The sequence below is a fragment of the Rattus norvegicus genome, chromosome 3 (assembly GCF_036323735.1).
Source record: "Rattus norvegicus strain BN/NHsdMcwi chromosome 3, GRCr8, whole genome shotgun sequence".
Taxonomy (NCBI): domain Eukaryota; kingdom Metazoa; phylum Chordata; class Mammalia; order Rodentia; family Muridae; genus Rattus; species Rattus norvegicus.
Window position 1 is genome coordinate 138,556,841 of NC_086021.1, and position 20,334 is coordinate 138,577,174.

The window sequence follows — 20,334 nt, forward strand, 5'->3', positions numbered from 1 at the left end:
CTGTTTATACACAGTAAAAACGACGACAGCATAGTAAAGTGAGTCTACGCTGTACAAAGTCAGAAGAGCGACTCACTCGCTGGCATGGGGACAGGAGCAGGCTAGAGGAGTCCCGACGGGGTCCTGATTCCTTATCTGAGTTCTGGTTATTTGTTATGTTTACTTTGAGGGTTTTCAGGGTTGTGTGTATATTTTACTTTTCTGCATTCATGTTATACTTTAGTGCAGAGTTTTAAAACACATACTGTACAGGTTATTTGTAACCACGAGCCATTCTAGTGGGCTCTTGACCACGCACAACTTCAGTTTTTTCTTATTTTACAAACTCACTTTATAAAAAATTTTCATGAGTTTAAATCCATGAGCAGTGTAGGGTCGATCATGTGGATTCTGTGTCCAATGGCCTTTGCAGGCAGGTGGCTTTGGAATTAAACACTTATTCTATGGGCCCCTGACTTAGTTACTTTCCTATTTGCTGTAAAAGGATGCCAATGACTGAGGTAGCTTATAAAAGAAAGCATTTAACTAGGGGCTTGCTTACAGTTTCAGAGGGTTACTTCTTGAATATCATGGTAGGGAGTATGGTAGCACACAGGAAGGTATGGTACTGGAGCAATACCTAAGCGCTCACATCTGATCAGAAAGTTGCAGGCAGAGATAGAGACTGGGCCTCCGGCTTTTGAAACCTCAAAGCTCACCCCTAGTGACACACCTCCTTCAGCAAGGCTACATCTTCTAATCCTTCATTAACTGGGAGCCAAACATTCAAAAGTGTGAGCCTCTAGCCATTCTCATTCAAGCTACCACACGCTGGATTCCCTAACACCCACCATTACTCTTACTTCGTATAGTTTCCCTCCGGGATTCCCTGAGTTTTTTTTTTTTTTTTTTTTTTTCTTTATACACACTCCCATCTCACCTAAGCAGAACTCAGTTTCATCTTGAGCATACACTTCTTAATTTTAAGAAGAATCATGTTCTCTCTTTGGTTCTGAAGTCCTATTTTATAGCCAGCAAGGCTTCTGTGGGTGTTGGAGCACAGCACAAAGATCTCCAGAGAAACCAGAAATATTTTTTCCAATGGGAAAGATGTAAAAAACCTGTTCTCCACCCAGAACGCAGAAAGTTGGAAGTAATTAACACAGCCTGATTTTTCTTCCTTCCTCTTTCACTGTCTTTCTTATGGATAACATTCTCTCTCTCTCTCTCTTTTTTTTTTTTTTTGGTTCTTTTTTTTTTTTTTCGGAGCTGGGGACCCAGGGTCTTGCGCTTCCTAGGTAAGCGCTCTACCACTGAGCTAAATCCCCAGCCCCATGGATAACATTCTCTTAATAAACCATTTCTTCAAATGGTGCTTCAGGCTCCACTTTTAGAGAAATTGCCTTAGTCAATTCTTGTTGCCATTTACATTTATATCCGAAATTGGGAAATTATAAGGAAAAGTTGATTGGGCATCGGAAGATGGGCATCTGAGGATGCCCAGGATTATAATGTAGTGAGAAACTTGTGGTGCTTCAACCCACAACGGGAAGAAGCAGGCAAGTAAGTCTATTCGGAGAGAAGCAAGAGAAACCCAAGGAAGCTTAACTCACTGTATAACAACCTGTTCTCCTGGAAACTAACCCAGTGTCATGGGAGTAAGAACCGGGTGGCAGAGGCATTAATTAACTCATCTGTGTAAGCACTACTCATAGGTCTTGTGGTAGTTTGAATGAGAATGGCCCTGTCTTAGTTATTGTTCTATTGCTGTGAAGAAACATCACGACCAAAGCAACTTACAGAAGAAAGCATTTAATTGGGAGCTTAATTACAGTTTCAGAGGGCGAGCCTATTATCATCATGGCAGGACATGTGATGGCAGGCAGGCACAGCACTGGAGCAGTAGCTAAGAGCTTACATGGGGATCTACAGGCCGAAGCAGAGAGAGCATGAGACTGGCATGACTTCTGGAACTTCAGAGCCCACTCCCAGCAACACCCCTTCTCCAACAAGGTCATACCTTCTAACCCTTCCCAAACAGTTCCACCAACTGCGGATCAAGTCTTCAAATATATGAGCCAATGGGGGCCATTCTCATTCAAACCATCACAGACCCCCCCCTCCAGGAGGCTCATAGGACCCAGGTTCCTATGGCACCTGTATGGTGGCTCATAACCAGGCAGTTCATAATGATTCTGTTATTTATGGTCTAGATTTAAAGCATTCCAGGTTAAAGGCTGGTTTTGTTTGTCATTAGCATGAACATTTTGGCACCTGGAAATGTTGCCTTAGGAAGGACCAGTGAAGAAAGGGTAGAGCATGAATGCTAGGCACAAAGAGTCATGGTGTGAAATGAGAAAACTCCCCCATAGGCTCCGGTATTTGAACACTTGGTCTCCAGTTGATGACACTGTTTGAGAAGATTATGGAGCCTTTAGGAAGTGAGGGCTTGCTGTCCTTAGGACAGACTTTGATGTTGTATAGCCTGGTATCTCTTCCTGTTATTTCCCTCTGCTACCTGTGTATGGATAAAGTGTGCTCTTTCTGCTTCCTGTGCGCCAGGCCACCTTCATATTCCTGCCATGCCTTGTCTACTGTGATGGACTGTAACCCTTCTGGAACTATAAGCCAAGGTAAACATTTATTCCCTAAGTTGCTCTCCCCTTGCCCCATTAAGATGTATTTTATTTTATGTGTATAAGTGTTTTCCCTGAATGTATGTATGTGTACTATGTGCATTCTTGATACACAAAGAGGAGGTATTTTAGTCATAATTAGTCCACGGGGTTCAAAAGACATACTTCAAGGAGTGACCAGATATGACACATAGCTCACTACCTGTGTATATTTGATTTTATGATCATATTGGGTTTGTTTTGTTTTTGAGACAGGATCTCCTACATAGCTCTGACTAGCCAGGAACTCACTTTGTATGCCTGGGTGGCTTTGAACTCAGAGATCCACCTACCCTTGCCTCCCAAGTACTGGGATTAAAAGAGCATGTGCACCTGGATGATTTTTTTTTAATTTGTTATTGTGTGTGTGTGTGCTTATGCTATGGAATGAGTGTGGAGGTCTGAAGACAATGTTGTGGGGTCAGTTCTCTCCTTCTACGGGTTTCTGGGGTTGAATTTAAGTTGTCAGATTTACACAGCAAGTATCTACCCACTGAGCTATCTCACCAACTCTATTGTTTTTTTTTTTAATTAAAAAAATCTTTTTAATAGGGTCTCTCTATTATACATCTCTGATTTGTCCTGGAACTCACTATGTAGACCAGGCTGGCCTCACAAAGATCCATCTGCCTCTGCCCTCCAGTGCTGGGACTGAAGTCAGGTACTACCGCACCAAGTCTCACCAGCCCTTCCTTGATGAATTCTTTTTTTTTTAATATTTTATTTATTTATTATATATGAGTACACTGTAGCTGTCTTCAGACACACCAGAAGAGGGCATCAGATCTCATTACAGATGGTTGTGAGCCACCATGTGGTTGCTGGGATTTGAACTCAGGACCTCAGGAAGAGCAGTTGGTGCTCTTAACCACTGAGCCATCTCTCCAGTCCCCCTTGATGAATTCTTAATTGGGTCTACATCACTAGACTTCTTGTCCTTGTCGAGAGTGAGTTACAGGATGCGTTACAGTTTTCTATCGTGTAATCAGCCATTCCCCAACTTTCTGGCTTAAACTAGTACTCCTACTTATTATGCTCATAAACTAGTAGCTGTGTATCACAGGGACTCCTTTTCTTGGCTTCTTATCTGGTACCCAAGTGAATGGCTGTGGACTAGAAAGGTTGGAGCCCAGCTACCTTCCAGTATGGCAACTTCAGAGACGTGGAATTCTCTGATGGCACCTGGCTTTCCCCAGAGCAAGTGCTCTGAGACAGTTGTAAAGAAGCGTCAAGGCTTCTCGTGACACAGGAACCCCAGACTGTGACATCCTTTAAAATCTGCTGGCCAGGCAAATCATAAAAGCCAATCTAGATTTGAGGGAGCCAGAAAGGTTGGAGCCTCTCTCATGGCAGAAGTGTTAAAGACCGTACTAGCTTCTTTTGTGCTGCTGTGAGCAAAATGCCCCAACAGAAGCAGCTTAAAGGAAGAAATATCTATTTTGGCTCTTGTTTCAGTCTCTCACACAGGGAAGGCATGGCAGAATTCATGGCAGCTGTCTGTGGCAGGGAGAAGCATGGAGTGGAGGACGGCTTACACGGTAGCAATACAGAATTAGAGAAAGCAAGGAGAACCAGAGGCAGGAGTAAACTTTAAGGCAGCTCAGCCCAAGCCTTCAAAACAGTGCCAGAAGCAGGGAGCCAAGGTTAAAACAGGAGCCTGAGGGGATAGGTCAGATTCAATAGCAGAGACTTTTAACCGTGTGTCTACCACATGACCCACAGTAGGTCCGTGCCTTGACTTTCCTTCTTTCACCATACCCAGCGGTATGTAGAACACTGCAGAGGGAAAAGAGAAAAGATAAAGAAGTGAATAAACGTGAAAACTGGAATCTGGTTTTGGAGTTCTGGGATAGTTGGGGAGAGGCTGCTGCGTATGTAGCTTAGCTCTACCAGGCCTTCAGGGCGTGCAGAGAGAGGAAGGGCAAGGTCTGCTCTTGACACTGTTGTCTGAGTATGGGCACATTCGAGTTCTGAACTCCCAGGTTACTCAGAGAGGTTCTACAGGCATATATGAGGTTTTGTTTCCTAGGACCAGGTGCCCAAACTTTCAAGTATGTGCATAAGTATATTGCATAGCCCAAGTTACGAGGGGAAGTTAACGTCTCTAAAGCAGGCTTGAAACAACACTGAGTTTCTCTCTGGATGAGGCACAGTAGGAAAGATTTGTCCCTATTTTAGGTAACGCAGACATGACACGAGGAGAGATCTTGATTGTTAACTTGACTGTATCTGGGATCAACAGCACAAATACAAGCACATAGGCATTCTTGTGAAGAACTGATTTATCTCTCGAAGACTAGGATTCTCTATGTAGCCCTGGCTGTTCTGGAATTCACTCTGTAGACCAGGCTGGCCTCAAACTCACAAAGATCCACCTACCTTGCCTCGCGAGTGCTGGGATTAAGGTGTGGGCCGCCATTGCCTGGGCATGAAGAATTGCCTTAATCAGAGTATCTGAAGCAGGAAGACTCACTCTAAGTCTAGATGGCACTTGCTCATGGCAGGACACAGGACACAGAAGAAGGAACTTTGCTTTTGTCTGCTTGACCTTATTCTTGGAGGTGAGTTCATCTTTCGTGTTTCTGCAGCATTACCTCACTAATGTCAGAACTGGCTTCTTTGGATCAGCGGTGAGATCTCCAGGAGTCTTTTAGGACCCCAGCACCAAAATGGGACTGCTGAGTCCAGTCTTGTAGATCAAGCAACTACCAGATCTCTCATCTTTTCTAGTGTGAGACAGCCATTGTCAGACTTCTTGGATTGCATCCTGTAAGCCAATTTAATAACTCTCTTATCTATCTATCTATCTATCTATCTATCTATCTATCTATCCATCCATCCTCCTTTAGTGGAACAATTCAGATAGCTAAAACAACCCAGATGGCTTCTTCACTCAGTGACTGCCCTTCCAGCTATGATAAACTTACCAGGTTCATGTGCCTGGTGTCTTTTCTCTCCATATAACTTCTGTATGAAGGTGGAAGAGCAGGAGCATCCCAGAACAACAAACACCCCAAAAACCAGACCAAGCAAAAAGAAAAAAAGAAAAAGAAACAAAAAATTAAGATCATTATCTCATTACCACTTTCTTCGATTGGTTTAGTGGAGTCAAAGTCCAGCCCAGTACAAGGTTATGCTATTGGGAAGCATGCATCGTTGGGAGTAGAAGGAGAAGTAACTGGCGTTAGCAAGAAGGGTGTGCAAGTGTAAGGCTGAGAGTGCTCCACATAATTCTGGGCTGTTCTTTCTTCAGAGAATATGGAAAGGTCGTAGGGTACAAGATAATGTCAAACTTCTCCTGCAGAATTTAAGTTACACATAGACCTGGCCTGCTACTGGTTCAATCTGCTATCAAGGAAAGCCTGGCTGTGTGTGCATTCAGTCTGCTACACATTTATTCAAAAACCAGGAGCTTAACACACGTGCCATTTTGTTATCCCTATTTTAGAAACTCGAATGCAGTTAAGTACTGCTTCTTCAGGTCTCAGCTAGCACCACACCACACCATTAGGCAGCTTTTTGGACCCGGTTTCCCACCAAAAAGGAGTTGGGATTACGAGCTGATGGGCAGGAGGAGTCCAAAGAGTAATATTTACCACAGTCAGCTTGTCTAACAGGGCCAGGCAGCCACAGTCCGAAGGTACTGGCTACCTCGCTGTGGCGCGGTGCGGAGAGCAAATTGCTTCGGTAGACTAGGCGAGGCTCATCCGCGCTAAGACCCTGGCATTGAGCGGGCTTACCGGCTGGGTACGCCGGAAAATCACGGCCCTGGCCACGCCCCCGCGCATGCCAGCCCCACCCCGCCCGCCGCACAGCCAGAGCTCCGCCTGGATATGGACCCGCCGGGCCACCGTCTCCCGGCCCCGCCTAGCACGGCCAGGCGAAGGGTAGCCGGCGTGCGGGGTGTGTATGTGTTCGCTGGGCGCCGGCTCAGCCCCAGGAAGATGGTGGCGGCGGCGGCGGCGGCGGAGGCGACTGAGGCGCGGTTGAGGGGGTACACGACGGCGACAGCAGCGCCCGCGGGCTGGAAGGAGAGGCAGCACCGACCCTGCGCCGCGACAGGGGCCTGGAGGCCGTGGCCGCGCGCCGGGCTGTGTCTCCCGCGGGTGCTGTCGCGGGCGCTATCCCCGCCGCCGCTGCTGCCGCTGCTGCCGCTGCTCTTTTCGCTATTGCTGCTGCCACTGCCCCGGGAGGCCGAGGCCGCTGCGGTGGCGGCGGCTGTGTCAGGCTCGGCCGCAGCTGAGGCCAAGGAATGTGACCGGCCGTGTGTCAACGGCGGCCGCTGCAACCCTGGCACCGGCCAGTGCGTCTGCCCCACGGGCTGGGTGGGCGAGCAATGCCAGCACTGCGGGGGCCGCTTCAGGTGAGTGCGGGTGGGGAGTGTAGGCCCAGCCCGGTGTTCCAGGCCCAAGGAAGGTGCCCGGCATGAAATCGCGAGGATAGGGCTTGCCCCACTGTGTTTGATGGTCGCTTGCCTCCTGGGAGGGATGTTCATTTGGTGGACTTGGGGTCTACCAGTGGTGGAAGGTTGAGAAGGAACGGCAACACTCGGGAGGCATTTGTTGCTGTGGGGTTAGATTTGGGTCTTGAAGAGTATAAAAGCTGACCTCGAAAACCGGCTTATTAAGGATAAACGAAGTATTAAGGAAAAGGTGAGTGAGCCAGTTCTTCAGCACTACCTTGGATCAGCCCAAGAGATTGGAGATATGATTGCCTGTAAGAAGCGCTGCTTGAGGAAGTGACATGTTGGGTGAAAATAGAAGGCAGGGTTTGTAAGATTTCAGGGATAAGAGTACCATTGATTGTGTTCCAAGGAAGTGAGGAAACTAGTTTTTGAATCCTCAATGTTGGTGGCACATTGGAACAGGGCTGTCTAGGGAGGAGATTCCTCTTAGCCCTGGATTCTCTACAACATGAATTGGCCTGGTTTGGGGCAGAATCTTTTGGAGAGATCACTTATTAGCATTTATCTATTATTTGCTTCTGTTGTGGGAGAATTTTTGGATAATACACACAAGTAGATCGATCGGCCAGAGTTTGGTGTGGTCCACAAGAAGTTAGGAACACAGCAAGGGGAAGTTTATGTACACAGAACTACAGAGTCATCCATATCTTGGGCAGATATTCGTTGACTGTGTTCCCCATTTGACGTGGAAAAGTGAGGAAATGTGACCGTGGCATAAGATTCTTGCTCCAATGGATCTTAGGTTGTAGTGAGAGATGACAGGCAGTCAACAAAGCAATGAGCAAATGGAATGAGCAGGATAATTTCAGATAGTAGTAAATGCTATCAACAAAATACAAACAGGTGGTCTTACAGGATTCTGGCAAGCTGGTGACATAGCACTCATTTGAGTGTCATTTGATCTGAGACCTGAACCTGGCATAGGAGAACCTGTGGGAATGAAGAGGCAGAGAGTATGTGACTGGAGTAAGCAGAGAAGATTTAGAGGGGTTGGTGACATTGAATTTGAGCGTGTGAGGTTAAGTTGGATTTGCAAGTATGAAGTTGGGGAAAAGAATTCCAGATGGAAAAAAAGATGCAGATGCAGTGGTGGAGTCCAGAAGATGGAGTTTTCCTGGTGCCCCTGTAGAATAGAGTTGTGAGGGAGAAGTTTGGAATGTTGAAGTAATAGATCTCTGTCAGGTCTTCTAGGGGACTCAGAGATCAGTGACAAGATGAGCTCCTAAGTTTTACAGTGGAGAAACTAAGTAACCTCAGTATTTTTTGGGTTGGTTTTATAGTTTAGGATGTTGTGATTTTAGGCTTCCAGATACAGTGATAAACAAGTCGTATATAATTTTGTTCTTGGAGAACTTATCTCTTTGTTTGGGAGTAAAAAAAAATACTATACTGAAGCTGGAGAGATGGCTCAGTGGTTAGGAGCACTTGTTGCTCTTACAGAGGACTCGGGTTAGGTTCCCAGCGCCCATGTGGCGGCTCAGGTCGTTTATAACTCTAGTTCCAGGGGATCACATGTCTTTTTCTGACTTCAGGTACCAGGCACACAGGCAAAGCACTTGTACATGAAATAAAAATAAATATTTTTAATTTTTTGAGACAGGGTTTCTCTGTGTAGTCTTGGCTACTCTGGAACTTACTCTGTAGACCAAATTGGCCTCAGCCTGCCTCTACCTCCTGACCGCTGGGATTAAAGACATGTGCCACCCCCTCTGGCTCCCCAAATAAATAGTTCTTAAAAGTCCTTTAATTCTACATCCAGTCATCAATACACTGTGATTTTGCATGACTGTTGGGGTGAAGAGCAGCAGAGCCAGCTCCTTTCAGAACGAGACTAAGATTCATCTTCTGTTGCGATATTCCTGAGGGTGGGTGTTGAAGGGCCAGGTGACACCAAGACCGGTTAGAGAGGAGATGCAGTGACCATAGCAGAGAGACCAAGAGGGCTTCAGGGAGAGGCTGGTGTGGTGCTATGCCAGCTAGAGGTAGGAAGTCGATTCAGTAGAGCAATAGGACGCAACAGGTCACTCCAGAAAGAGAATAGCCTTAAAGGTCAGTTGACTTTAGATGCTTCCAAGGTCAAGGGGATTGATGGTGGGACCTTCACGTTCTGGAAACCTATGGGCATGAGAAGTTATGGGTAGTTGCTAGAGACTGCTGGTGTAGGTCACAGCCAGACAACACTGCTGCTGGTGAAGACAAGGTAGATACTGTGTGGTAGTGTAGAGATAAAATGGTTAGGTCTGCCTTTTAGACTGGTTTGTGAGAGCACGATAGTGAGGGGGAAAAGCTAACTTTTACTTTGGATGATTGAGAGACATTATTTATAAGACACAGGGACATAGGAAGGACTAGGCTGAGATAAGCTTAGATTTATACACAGAGTTTGGGGTGTTTTTAAGGAATGTACCTGGCACAAACAAGTTGTTGTGTGGGGTTATGTACCTGTAAGAGGGCTTGCTAGGGAGAGAAAGAGATCTGAGTGTCTGCATGAATAGTTCAGAGAAGGGCCTTTTTAAACAGGACAGGCAGTCTTAATAGTGCCTCAGCTACTCTCATATGTAAGTGACTGTCACAGACATTCCCTTTGAGCTTGTGCTCAATTAAGACTCAATTAAGACTGCCTCTGAAAATACCATTATAGTAAGTGGCTTCTAGAATTGTTAAAATAATAAAAGGCCAGGAGTTGTAGCACATACCTGCAATCTCAGCACTTTAGAGGTCAGGAATTCAAAGTCAACCTTGGGCAACATAGCAAATTTGTGGCCATTCTGATCTTTATGAGTCTATCTCAAAAAAAAAAAAAAAAAAAAAAAAAGAAAGGAAGAAAAGCATTCACTCAGTGGCTAAGAATGCTGGTTGGTGACCTCTTCTACCCCGTGGGTGCTATGCAATGTGTAGTGCACAGTACACATAAAATAAATCCAAAAATCTTAAAAACTACATGTTCTGACGGGACATCTGTCTCCGGTCTATGATCACAGCTGTTGGGAAGCTGAGGCTGGAGGAACAGTTCAAGGCAAGGTTCAGCCACCTATTAAGTTGAAGAGTAGCCTGGGGCTACTTGAACTTGTCTCCAAAACTAGAGATAAAGGAAAAGGAGCAAGTTAGAGTCTTGTGAAAACTTTTAGTGGGATGATTTTTCATTGAGAGTGAGTAAAGAGTTAAATGTTGCTTTTGATAACAAGGGTTGATGTGTATCCTGGTTTAACCTTCCTCATTATGTCCTCCTCCTGTTCCTCCTCTTCTTCAAGTTAAACTAAGAGGCATTGAAAGAATACATATTTTTGGCTTAATTCTGATTTTCAATGATGTGCTGAATCTTGGATTGAGAGCCTCATGCCTGCTAGGTGAATACTTTACCAGTGAGCTATGTTCCCAATCCTACCATTTTGGTTTAGATGACATCAAGTCAGGGTGTCTGTTTTTGTGCACGAGTGTGCATGTGTACAGAGGTCAGAGGATAACTTGGCTCTGGAGCTTGGTCTCAAGTTGTCAGGCTTGTGTGTCAAGTGCTTTTACCCACTAAACTATCTTGCTGGCCCAGGTTTTAAGGCTTATTTATTATGTAAATCCTGTGTTAGAAGACTGTAGGTCTTTTTTTGTTACTTGAAAAGAATGTAGGATAATGAAGCTTTAGATTTCACTAACCCTATTACTAAGTTCATATTGTTATTTTGTCTCCCCTCCAGCCCCCCATTGGAGGACCGAACCCAGGGCCTTGCTTGCTAGGCAAGCGCTCTACCACTGAGCTAAATCCCCAACCCACTGGGTAAATATTGTATGCCTAATTTAGGCAGGGGTATAGCACTTTATCCTCAGGAAACTCAGGATGTGATATAAAATTTGAATTATTTTATGTGTATAGTAAATCACTTTTTTTCCTAAACAAAAGAAGATGATTGATTATAGAGAATAAGTTAATAGTATCAATTCAGTAGAAATAACTATAGCTGAATGGTTACTAAAGTAATATACTTTAACTTTTATGTGAATCTTCACTATTCAGTGATTCTTTTTTTTTTTTTTTTTTTTTTTTTTTTGGTTCTTTTTTTCGGAGCTGGGGACCGAACCCAGGGCCTTGCGCTTCCTAGGTAAGCGCTCTACCACTGAGCTAAATCCCCAGCCCTCAGTGATTCATTTTTTATTTGTGATATTATTGTTGAAAATTTTTTAGGTGAATAAATATGCATCTAGTAATTTAAAGGTTAAACAATATATTAACTATGTTTGTGAAATAAACATAATTTAATTCTTTAAATTTCTTCAGTACAAAACTTGGCAGATGAAAGGGAGTAACATAGATTGGGTCTGTATACTTGCCTGCATTGTTAAGACAAACTTTCTGGAGAAGAAGCAGTTTGGCATTTGTTTTGTGACAGTGTATACTTGAACAGTAGTTATGGTCACAGCTGCATCTCCCTCCATTTCAAGTATTTTCCCACTTTTTTTTTCAGGTATTGTGCCAAATACTTTTTAGAAATTACCCCTTAATTCTTAGTGTTCCCATTTCATAGGTAGGTAAACTGAGTTGAAAGTGGGGGGGTGTTAAAAGTTGCTGCTTCTGTATGAGTGCAGACATGCCTGTGTATAGGTCAGAAGATGGTTTATGGAGTTGGTTCTTTTCTCCAGGTGGGATCTGAAAGTGAAATTCAAGTTGCCAGGCTAAGTGGCAAGCTCCGTCACCTACCTTGAAGTATTCTTGTTTTGTTTTGTGTTTTCCTATCTCCACGCTGGGGATGGGACTCAGGGCTTTTTATATGCTAGGTGTGCATTTCCACAGAGTGAAACCTAAGTACAGAGCTTGCAGATTTATTGACTAATTTGCCCACAGAACTTGGGTGAAATTGGAATTTGAACTTAGGCCTTATGTGATTCTGAAATCCTTCTGTCTGTGATACTGTGTGGCCTTTCATTTTTGTCTGAGTCCAGTTACCTTTGCAAACATTCTATTGGAAGCTCTGTCTTGGTTCCAGAAAATGCCTTGAAAAACAAAGGAAGAAAATAGATTTTTATAATGGAAAAGGTAGCATGAAAGCATCTCAGCTGCTTGAATCATTGACTGCTGGTTTAAGGACACAAATGCCCTTCCAACAGAGAGAGAATTCTGGAAATAAAAATTGAAGAAAATGGCAATTAGGTTTCTTTGTAGAACTTGCTAGGTAATTCTTGGTATTACCCTGAAGCCCTAAATTTATGTTCACAAGTCCAACTTGTGTTCTTATCTTTTGTGTGTGTGTGCTATTTCAGAGTTTGGAAGAGAGCTTAGGTCATAGTCCACAGTGACTGGTACTGAGTCTCCTGTATGTACTCTGTGGGATTGGTCTGATACAGCTTGATATGGAGACTAGGCTGCACTCACACTTGCAGCAATACCTCAGCTCAGCCTCTCAGGTGCTGAGATTGCAGGTGTGAGCTACCAAGCTTTGCCTCTTTATGATAGGATTCTTGGGATTCTGATGAAGGTCACCTTTACCCATGTCTTCTGTTTCTCCGGCACCTCTCTGTTATCTTCTGTCATTTCCTGGCATCTTTATTGGGATGCTTTGCTGTCAGCTCCTACTGAGCCGAACCCAACACCAAACAGACTTCATATCCTCATTGAAAAGAAAACAGTCCTTTCTCACTTCTCTAAGTTGCAGGTTCTAGTTTAGCTAAGGAAAGGCCCAAACTTAGGAGGCTTGCTGCTCTTTGTATCTGTCTAAAGTTTTATTAGTCTCTTCCTCTCTGTCTTACCTGCACCTGCACCTTAACCTTAATGCCAGCCTGTCTGTGATGCAACTTACATAACATTACAGGTCTCTCAGACCTGTAATGGTCTCCCCCACCCCCCGCCCATGTGTCTTATAATCTCTTAAAAATGTGCCATTTTATACTCAAAAGTTTTTTCTTTTTGCGGGGTCTCACTCTGAAGTCCAGGACAGTCCTGAATTCATTGTGATCCTCCTTCCTCAGCTTCTCAACTATTAGGATTTCATTCTAGCCAGAGCCACTGTGGCTGGCAGAAAAATTCTTTTACAGCCTTTCTTTTGGAAGTAAAATCACTTGTAGCCTGACAATCTGAGTTTTATCCATAAGACCCACACAGTGGAAGGAGAAAATACATGCTGGAAGGTTTTCCTCTGACCTTTACATATAGGCAATGTGGCACACATGTGTGCCTCTCTCCCCAATAAATGAGTAAAAACTCATAAAAAGAAACAAGCAAGACTTATCTACAGAATGGCCTTGAACAGTAGGCTCGAATCTCTTTATGCGTATCCTTTTCTACTTGGTAGGGTTTTTGTTTTAGGTTTTTTGTTTGTTTAGTTTTTGGTCTCTGCTGAATTCCATGTTTACTCCCTCTCTTTATATCCCCCCCCCCCAAAAAAAAAAGCCGGGGCCTTGTCCTTCCTAGGCAAGCTTTTTACCACTGAGTTAAACCTCCAGTTCATTTTTAATGACCTTTCCAGGCTGTTCTTAAACTTCCTATGTAGCCTAGGATAGCCTTAAACTGCTGGTCCTCCTGCCTGCTCCTCCCACGTACTGAGCTTGTAGGAGGATGCCAGATCTTATTTTCAGTTACTTCAAAAAAAAATTTTTTTTGAAACAGGGTACCACCCTATACCCCTGCCTGGTCTGGAACTCTGTATATTTCTTTTTTTTTTAAATTGAAGCATCAACCCGTTCAATTCTTAGATTATCTTATGAATGATTACTATGCAGGCAGTATATGATGCTGGACTAGTGTGTGTTAGAAAGATTCAGTCTTCTGAGGGCTCGAATAGACAGCATCAGAGAGGAAAGGACTTTGAGCAAATCTGTAAGTTTGAGTGTGATTAGGCTCTCTGAGGAAGACAGATATTGCAAGAAGGATCAAGAGTTTTTGCTTAGGCAAAACATGTGCTATCATACTTAGTACCTTCATTTCCTAGTGTGTTATTGTACTACACCATGCTGGTTTGTCAAAATGGATTCTCTTGTAGTTCTAGAGCTACATGTCTGAAATGAGGTAAAAACAGTACACGCCTGCTTCTGAAGACTGGAGAGAATATGTTCCATGCCCTTGTCCTGTTATTGGAGTAGCACTATCTTTGTCATTCTGTGCTTCCATCAGTCATTCTTACACGGTACTCTTGCACAGAATCACATCACATGTACATGCATGACCTTTTTCCAATCTGAGTGTATCTGCAAAGATCTAAAGTCACATTGACAGGTAACCAGGGTCAGGGCTTCAACATACATATTTGTAGAGTTCAACCTATAAAGGTTAATGGGACTGAAACATAAATGGATACTGTTGAAGAAGCCAGTGTCTGTGTGCACGGACGGTGGGGAGTGGAGGTGGATTGGAAGGGAAGGTGACAGTGACCTTTTATTTTTCCTTCCTAAGAGCCTGCAGGGTATGTCCTTGACTGAGAGTACCCACCATTGAGGCTGCCAGTTTTTGGTTGTGAGTGTTTGGAGACTGGCATGTGACCTAAGCTGTCTAATCAAAGGGAATCTTAGGACTTGCTGGAGACTTCTCCTCTGTGGGGTTTATGAAGGAGATGCTTTGTCTTTTCTGTAGTGACCGGCTTTAGAAATGATGTAGCTAACAGTGCTGTGTGGAGGAGAGAGGATGGCAGAGGAAACAGTGTTTTAGACCCGATTTACTGAACCTCTGGGCCAGGCCTCTCCGGAAGCCCTATCTTCTGAGGTTGTGAGGTACTACTGTTTTTATATTTTTCTTAAGCCTTAGACTTGGTATTTTGTCAATTAAATTGAAACTTCCTGCTATGGCAGTTTTCATAGGGAGGGAGGGCTGGCCAAGTAGGATTACTCAGCGCTGGTACTGATACTGTAACCCATCACCATAGGTTACTTGTGTTAAAGGTTCCCGAGAGAGTCACAGAGTTTTGTTTGCTACAGTAGAGAGGCATGAATATAAATATACAGAGGGTCAGGGTATGTTTCCCACCAAAACAGTTTTTACTAACTACAACTATTGATTTAATACAACTGTAGCTCATCTTGAGAATTAAATACAGAAATGACTGGTTGAACAGACATTTTATATTAATTTTTGGATTTAATATGAAATTGTTTCCAGAAGTAAAATGAAGCTTTAGTTGTACTAAATGTTGTGAAATGTTTGTATCTGAATATTTAGCAGCCACTGAGATGAAACTGGTTTTCACTTAAATAGAACTCTCCTGTCTTGCTTTTTCATGTTGTGACTTTCTTTCCTTTTCCCTTCCTTACACTTTCAAACGCAGGGGTATTGACTTGACATTTTCTAGCTTTTATTTTCCTCTTCTTAGGATTGCTTTCTTGTACTCCCCCCCCCCCTTATTCTACTTATGCCACAACTTTTAGTTACTTTTCCTTTTCTCTCTCCTCCATTCTCCCTCCATTTCTTGAGGATTGGAGTTGTGTGTCTCAGGCTGTCCACAACCTGTCATTCTTGCGTGTGAGCCAGTCTTCTGAGGCCTGGGATCTTAGGCGTGCACCACTGTAACCATCTGGGACAGTAACTGCTTTTCTTTTATCATTTGAGTTCATAATTTGGTTTTAACCTTTCAATTTTTAATTCTTCAAGCTCAGATTTTTTTCTTTCCTCCAAGTTACATTTTGAGTGAATATTAAATCTGACTATGTATCTGCATATTTATTTGTTTAGAATTCTTTATTTTTCATTTATGAAAATTAATTTTAGTTGTGGATGAATTGCATGTTTTATTTTAGAATTTGAATTGAATAACATATGGTGGTTATTAGGTAAATGACATTTTCATTTAATTCCTCTTGGCCTTTTTGTATTCTTTTTTTAAAGAAGATTTTCTTTGTTGGCATTAGTTTACCCAGCCACAGCTTTTCTAAATCATCCTCTTTTCTTTTTTTTTTTTTTTTCTTTTTTTCGGAGCTGGAGACCGAACCCAGGGCCTTGTGCCTGCTAGGCAAGCGCTCTACCACTGAGCTAAATCCCCAAGCCCCAATCATCCTCTTTTCTAAGCATGCTCTGTAACACATTGGGATTCCTCCCATTTCTGCTCCCTTACTTTTCCTTTAAAGCCTCCCTCCCTGCCTGCCATGTGTACACTGACATTCATTATGGCTTAAATTGCAGGGCTTGTCTCCTCCTCCCCTCTGTTGTCCTGCTCAGGGCAGCGCTGAATTTATAGCTTGCTGGCTCTGGGCAACTTTCTTTTAAACTCAAATAAAATTGTCCTTGAGCTGAAAATTAAGTGCATGTGTGAGTCTGTGTAACAGTATGTACATGTATGCATGGGTGCCCAAGGAAGTGAGAAGAGGTTGAATCCCTTAGAGCTGGAGTCGCAGGCAGTGTGAGCTCTGATGTGGGTGGGTGGATGCTGGGATTCAAACTCTCCTCAGGAGCCATCTTGCAGTGCCATTTCCCTGGTTTCTGTTGTTAACTATGTTCTGTGTTTTGTTGTTTTGAGACAGGATCTTACTGTGCAGTTCTGCTGACCTCAAGAACTCACAGAAATTCTCCTGCTTCTGTGTCCTGAGTGTTGGGATTAAAGTTGTGCACTACCACACTATCACACCACCACGTGCTATATCCATAACCCCGTCTGCCCCCAATGGAAATGGTCTCACCCTGTCTATTTCAGGCTGCTCTTGAACTCTGTATGTAGTCTAAACCAGCCTGCAGTACCGTGATAGTGGGCATGCACCATGAATCTTGTAATTTGTTAATAAGGATCATAATTGTACTGGCTAGTTTTATGTCACCTTGACACAAACTAGAGTCATCTGGGAAGGAAACCTCAATTGAAAAAAATGCTCCTGTCTTAGTTACTTTTCTATTCCTGTGAAGAGACATGGTTAAGGTAAAATAAACCTTATAAAAGAAAACGTTTAATTGGAGCCTTGCTTAGTTTCGGGGGTGAGTCCATGATCATCGTGCCAAGAAGTGTGATGGCTGGCAAGTAGGCATGGCACTGGAGCAGTAGCTGAGAGCTTATATCTGATCCACAAGCAGGAGGCAGAGAGAGACACTAGACCTGGCCTGGGCTTTAGAAACATCATAGCCCACCTTCAGTGACACACCTCCTCCACCAAGGCCACACCTCCCAATCCTTCCTAAACAGTTCCACTGACTAGGAACTATATTTACAAATGTATGAATCTCTGGGGACCATTCTTTTTTTTTTTAATTTTTTTTATTAACTTGAGTATTTCTTATATACATTTCGAGTGTTATTCCCTTTCCCGGTTTCCGGGCAAACATCCCCCTCCCCCCTCCCCTTCCTTATGGGTGTTCCCCTCCCAACCCTCCCCCCATTGCCGCCCTCCCCCCATAGACTAGTTCACTGGGGGTTCAGTCTTAGCAGGACCCAGGGCTTCCCCTTCCACTGGTGCTCTTACTAGGATATTCATTGCTACCTATGAGGTCAGAGTCCAGGGTCAGTCCATGTATAGTCTTTAGGTAGTGGCTTAGTCCCTGGAAGCTCTGGTTGCTTGGCATTGTTGTACTTTTGGGGTCTCGAGCCCCTTCAAGCTCTTCCAGTTCTTTCTCTGATTCCTTCAACGGGGGACCTATTCTCAGTTCAGTGGTTTGCTGCTGGCATTCGCCTCTGTATTTGCTGTATTCTGGCTGTGTCTCTCAGGAGAGATCTACATCCGGCTCCTGTCGGTCTGCACTTCTTTGCTTCATCCATCTTGTCTAATTGGGTGGCTGTATATGTATGGGCCACATGTGGGGCAGGCTCTGAATGGGTGTTCCTTCAGTCTCTGTTTTAATCTTTGCCTCTCCCTTCCCTGCCAAGGGTATTCTTTTTCCTCATTTAAAGAAGGAGTGAAGCATTCACATTTTGATCATCCGTCTTGAGTTTCGTTTGTTCTAGGGATCTAGGGTAATTCAAGCATTTGGGCTAATAGCCACTTATCAATGAGTGTATACCATGTATGTCTTTCTGTGATTGGGTTAGCTCACTCAGGATGATATTTTCCAGTTCCAACCATTTGCCTACGAATTTCATAAACTCGTTGTTTTCGATAGCTGAGTAATATTCCATTGTGTAGATGTACCACATTTTCTGTATCCATTCCTCTGTTGAAGGGCATCTGGGTTCTTTCCATTTTCTGGCTATTATAAATAAGGCTGCGATGAACATAGTGGAGCACGTGTCTCTTTTATATGTTGAGGCATCTTTTGGGGATATGCCCAAGAGAGGTATAGCTGGATCCTCAGGCAGTTCAATGTCCAATTTTCTGAGGAACCTCCAGACTGATTTCCAGAATGGTTTTACCAGTCTGCAATCCCACCAACAATGGAGGAGTGTTCCTCTTTCTCCACATCCTCGCCAGCATCTGCTGTCACCTGAGTTTTTGATCTTAGCCAATCGCATTGGTGTGAGGTGAAATCTCAGGGTTGTTTTGATTTGCATTTCCCTTATGACTAAAGATGTTGAACATTTCTTTAGGTGTTTCTCAGCCATTCGGCATTCCTCAGCTGTGAATTCTTTGTTTAGCTCTGAACCCCATTTTTTAATAGGGTTATTTGTTTCCCTGCGGTCTAACTTCTTGAGTTCTTTGTATATTTTGGATATAAGGCCTCTATCTGTTGTAGGATTGGTAAAGATCTTTTCCCAATCTGTTGGTTGCCGTTTTGTCCTAACCACAGTGTCCTTTGCCTTACAGAAGCTTTGCAGTTTTATGAGATCCCATTTGTCGATTCTTGATCTTAGAGCATAAGCCATTGGTGTTTTGTTCAGGAAATTTTTTCCAGTGCCCATGTGTTCCAGATGCTTCCCTAGTTTTTCTTCTATTAGTTTGAGTGTGTCTGGTTTGATGTGGAGGTCCTTGATCCACTTGGACTTAAGCTTTGTACAGGGTGATAAGCATGGATCGATCTGCATTCTTCTACATGTTGCCCTCCAGTTGAACCAGCACCATTTGCTGAAAATGCTATCTTTTTTCCATTGGATGGTTTTGGCTCCTTTGTCAAAAATCAAGTGACCATAGGTGTGTGGGTTCATTTCTGGGTCTTCAATTCTATTCCATTGGTCTATCTGTCTGTCTCTGTACCAATACCATGCAGTTTTTATCACTATTGCTCTGTAATACTGCTTGAGTTCAGGGATAGTGATTCCCCCTGAAGTCCTTTTATTGTTGAGGATAGCTTTAGCTATCCTGGGTTTTTTGTTATTCCAGATGAATTTGCAAATTGTTCTGTCTAACTCTTTGAAGAATTGGATTGGTATTTTGATGGGGATTGCATTGAATCTGTAGATTGCTTTTGGTAAAATGGCCATTTTTACTATATTAATCCTGCCAATCCATGAGCATGGGAGATCTTTCCATCTTCTGAGGTCTTCTTCAATTTCTTTCCTCAGTGTCTTGAAGTTCTTATTGTACAGATCTTTTACTTGCTTGGTTAAAGTCACACCGAGGTACTTTATATTATTTGGGTCTATTATGAAGGGTGTCGTTTCCCTAATTTCTTTCTCGGCTTGTTTCTCTTTTGTATAGAGGAAGGCAACTGATTTATTTGAGTTAATTTTATACCCAGCCACTTTGCTGAAGTTGTTTATCAGCTTTAGTAGTTCTCTGGTGGAACTTTTGGGATCACTTAAATATACTATCATGTCATCTGCAAATAGTGATATTTTGGCCTCTTCTTTTCCGATCTGTATCCCTTTGATCTCCTTTTGTTGTCTGATTGCTCTGGCTAGAACTTCAAGAACTATATTGAATAAGTAGGGAGAGAGTGGGCAGCCTTGTCTAGTCCCTGATTTTAGTGGGATTGCTTCAAGTTTCTCTCCATTTAGTTTAATGTTAGCAACTGGTTTGCTGTATATGGCTTTTACTATGTTTAGGTATGGGCCTTGAATTCCTATTCTTTCCAGGACTTTTATCATGAAGGGGTGTTGAATTTTGTCAAATGCTTTCTCAGCATCTAATGAAATGATCATGTGGTTCTGTTCTTTCAGTTTGTTTATATAATGGATCACGTTGATGGTTTTCCGTATATTAAACCATCCCTGCATGCCTGGGATGAAGCCTACTTGATCATGGTGGATGATTGTTTTGATGTGCTCTTGAATTCGGTTTGCCAGAATTTTATTGAGTATTTTTGCGTCGATATTCATAAGGGAAATTGGTCTGAAGTTCTCTTTCTTTGTTGTGTCTTTGTGTGGTTTAGGTATAAGAGTAATTGTGGCTTCGTAGAAGGAATTCGGTAGGGCTCCATCTGTTTCAATTTTGTGGAATAGTTTGGATAATATT

At 43.3% G+C, this 20,334-nt stretch overlaps 1 protein-coding gene and 1 long non-coding RNA gene across 4 annotated transcripts in view; one reads left to right on the forward strand and one right to left on the reverse strand.

Annotated features, from left to right (window-relative positions):
- Window positions 1-1,775: 1,775 nt before the first annotated feature.
- On the reverse strand, window positions 1,776-6,390 carry LOC102547276 (uncharacterized). Its single transcript, XR_352613.4, has 3 exons — window positions 6,251-6,390; window positions 5,582-5,621; window positions 1,776-4,430 (listed from the first exon to the last, which is right to left on the reverse strand). It is a non-coding gene; the product is annotated as an uncharacterized LOC102547276 (long non-coding RNA).
- Window positions 6,391-6,430: 40 nt separating this feature from the next.
- Atrn (attractin) overlaps window positions 6,431-20,334 on the forward strand; it is a 134,090-nt gene continuing 120,186 nt past the window's right edge. For 2 of the 3 annotated variants that reach the window (XR_010064702.1, XM_063284645.1), the window contains exon 1: window positions 6,431-7,017. Coding sequence is in view for 2 of the 3 variants with exons in the window: in XM_063284645.1 (XP_063140715.1) it covers window positions 6,488-7,017 (530 nt within the window). In the remaining variant the exon portion in view is untranslated. The remainder of the gene's footprint in view (window positions 7,018-20,334) is intronic. The other variant, NM_031351.2, reaches the window with a different exon arrangement.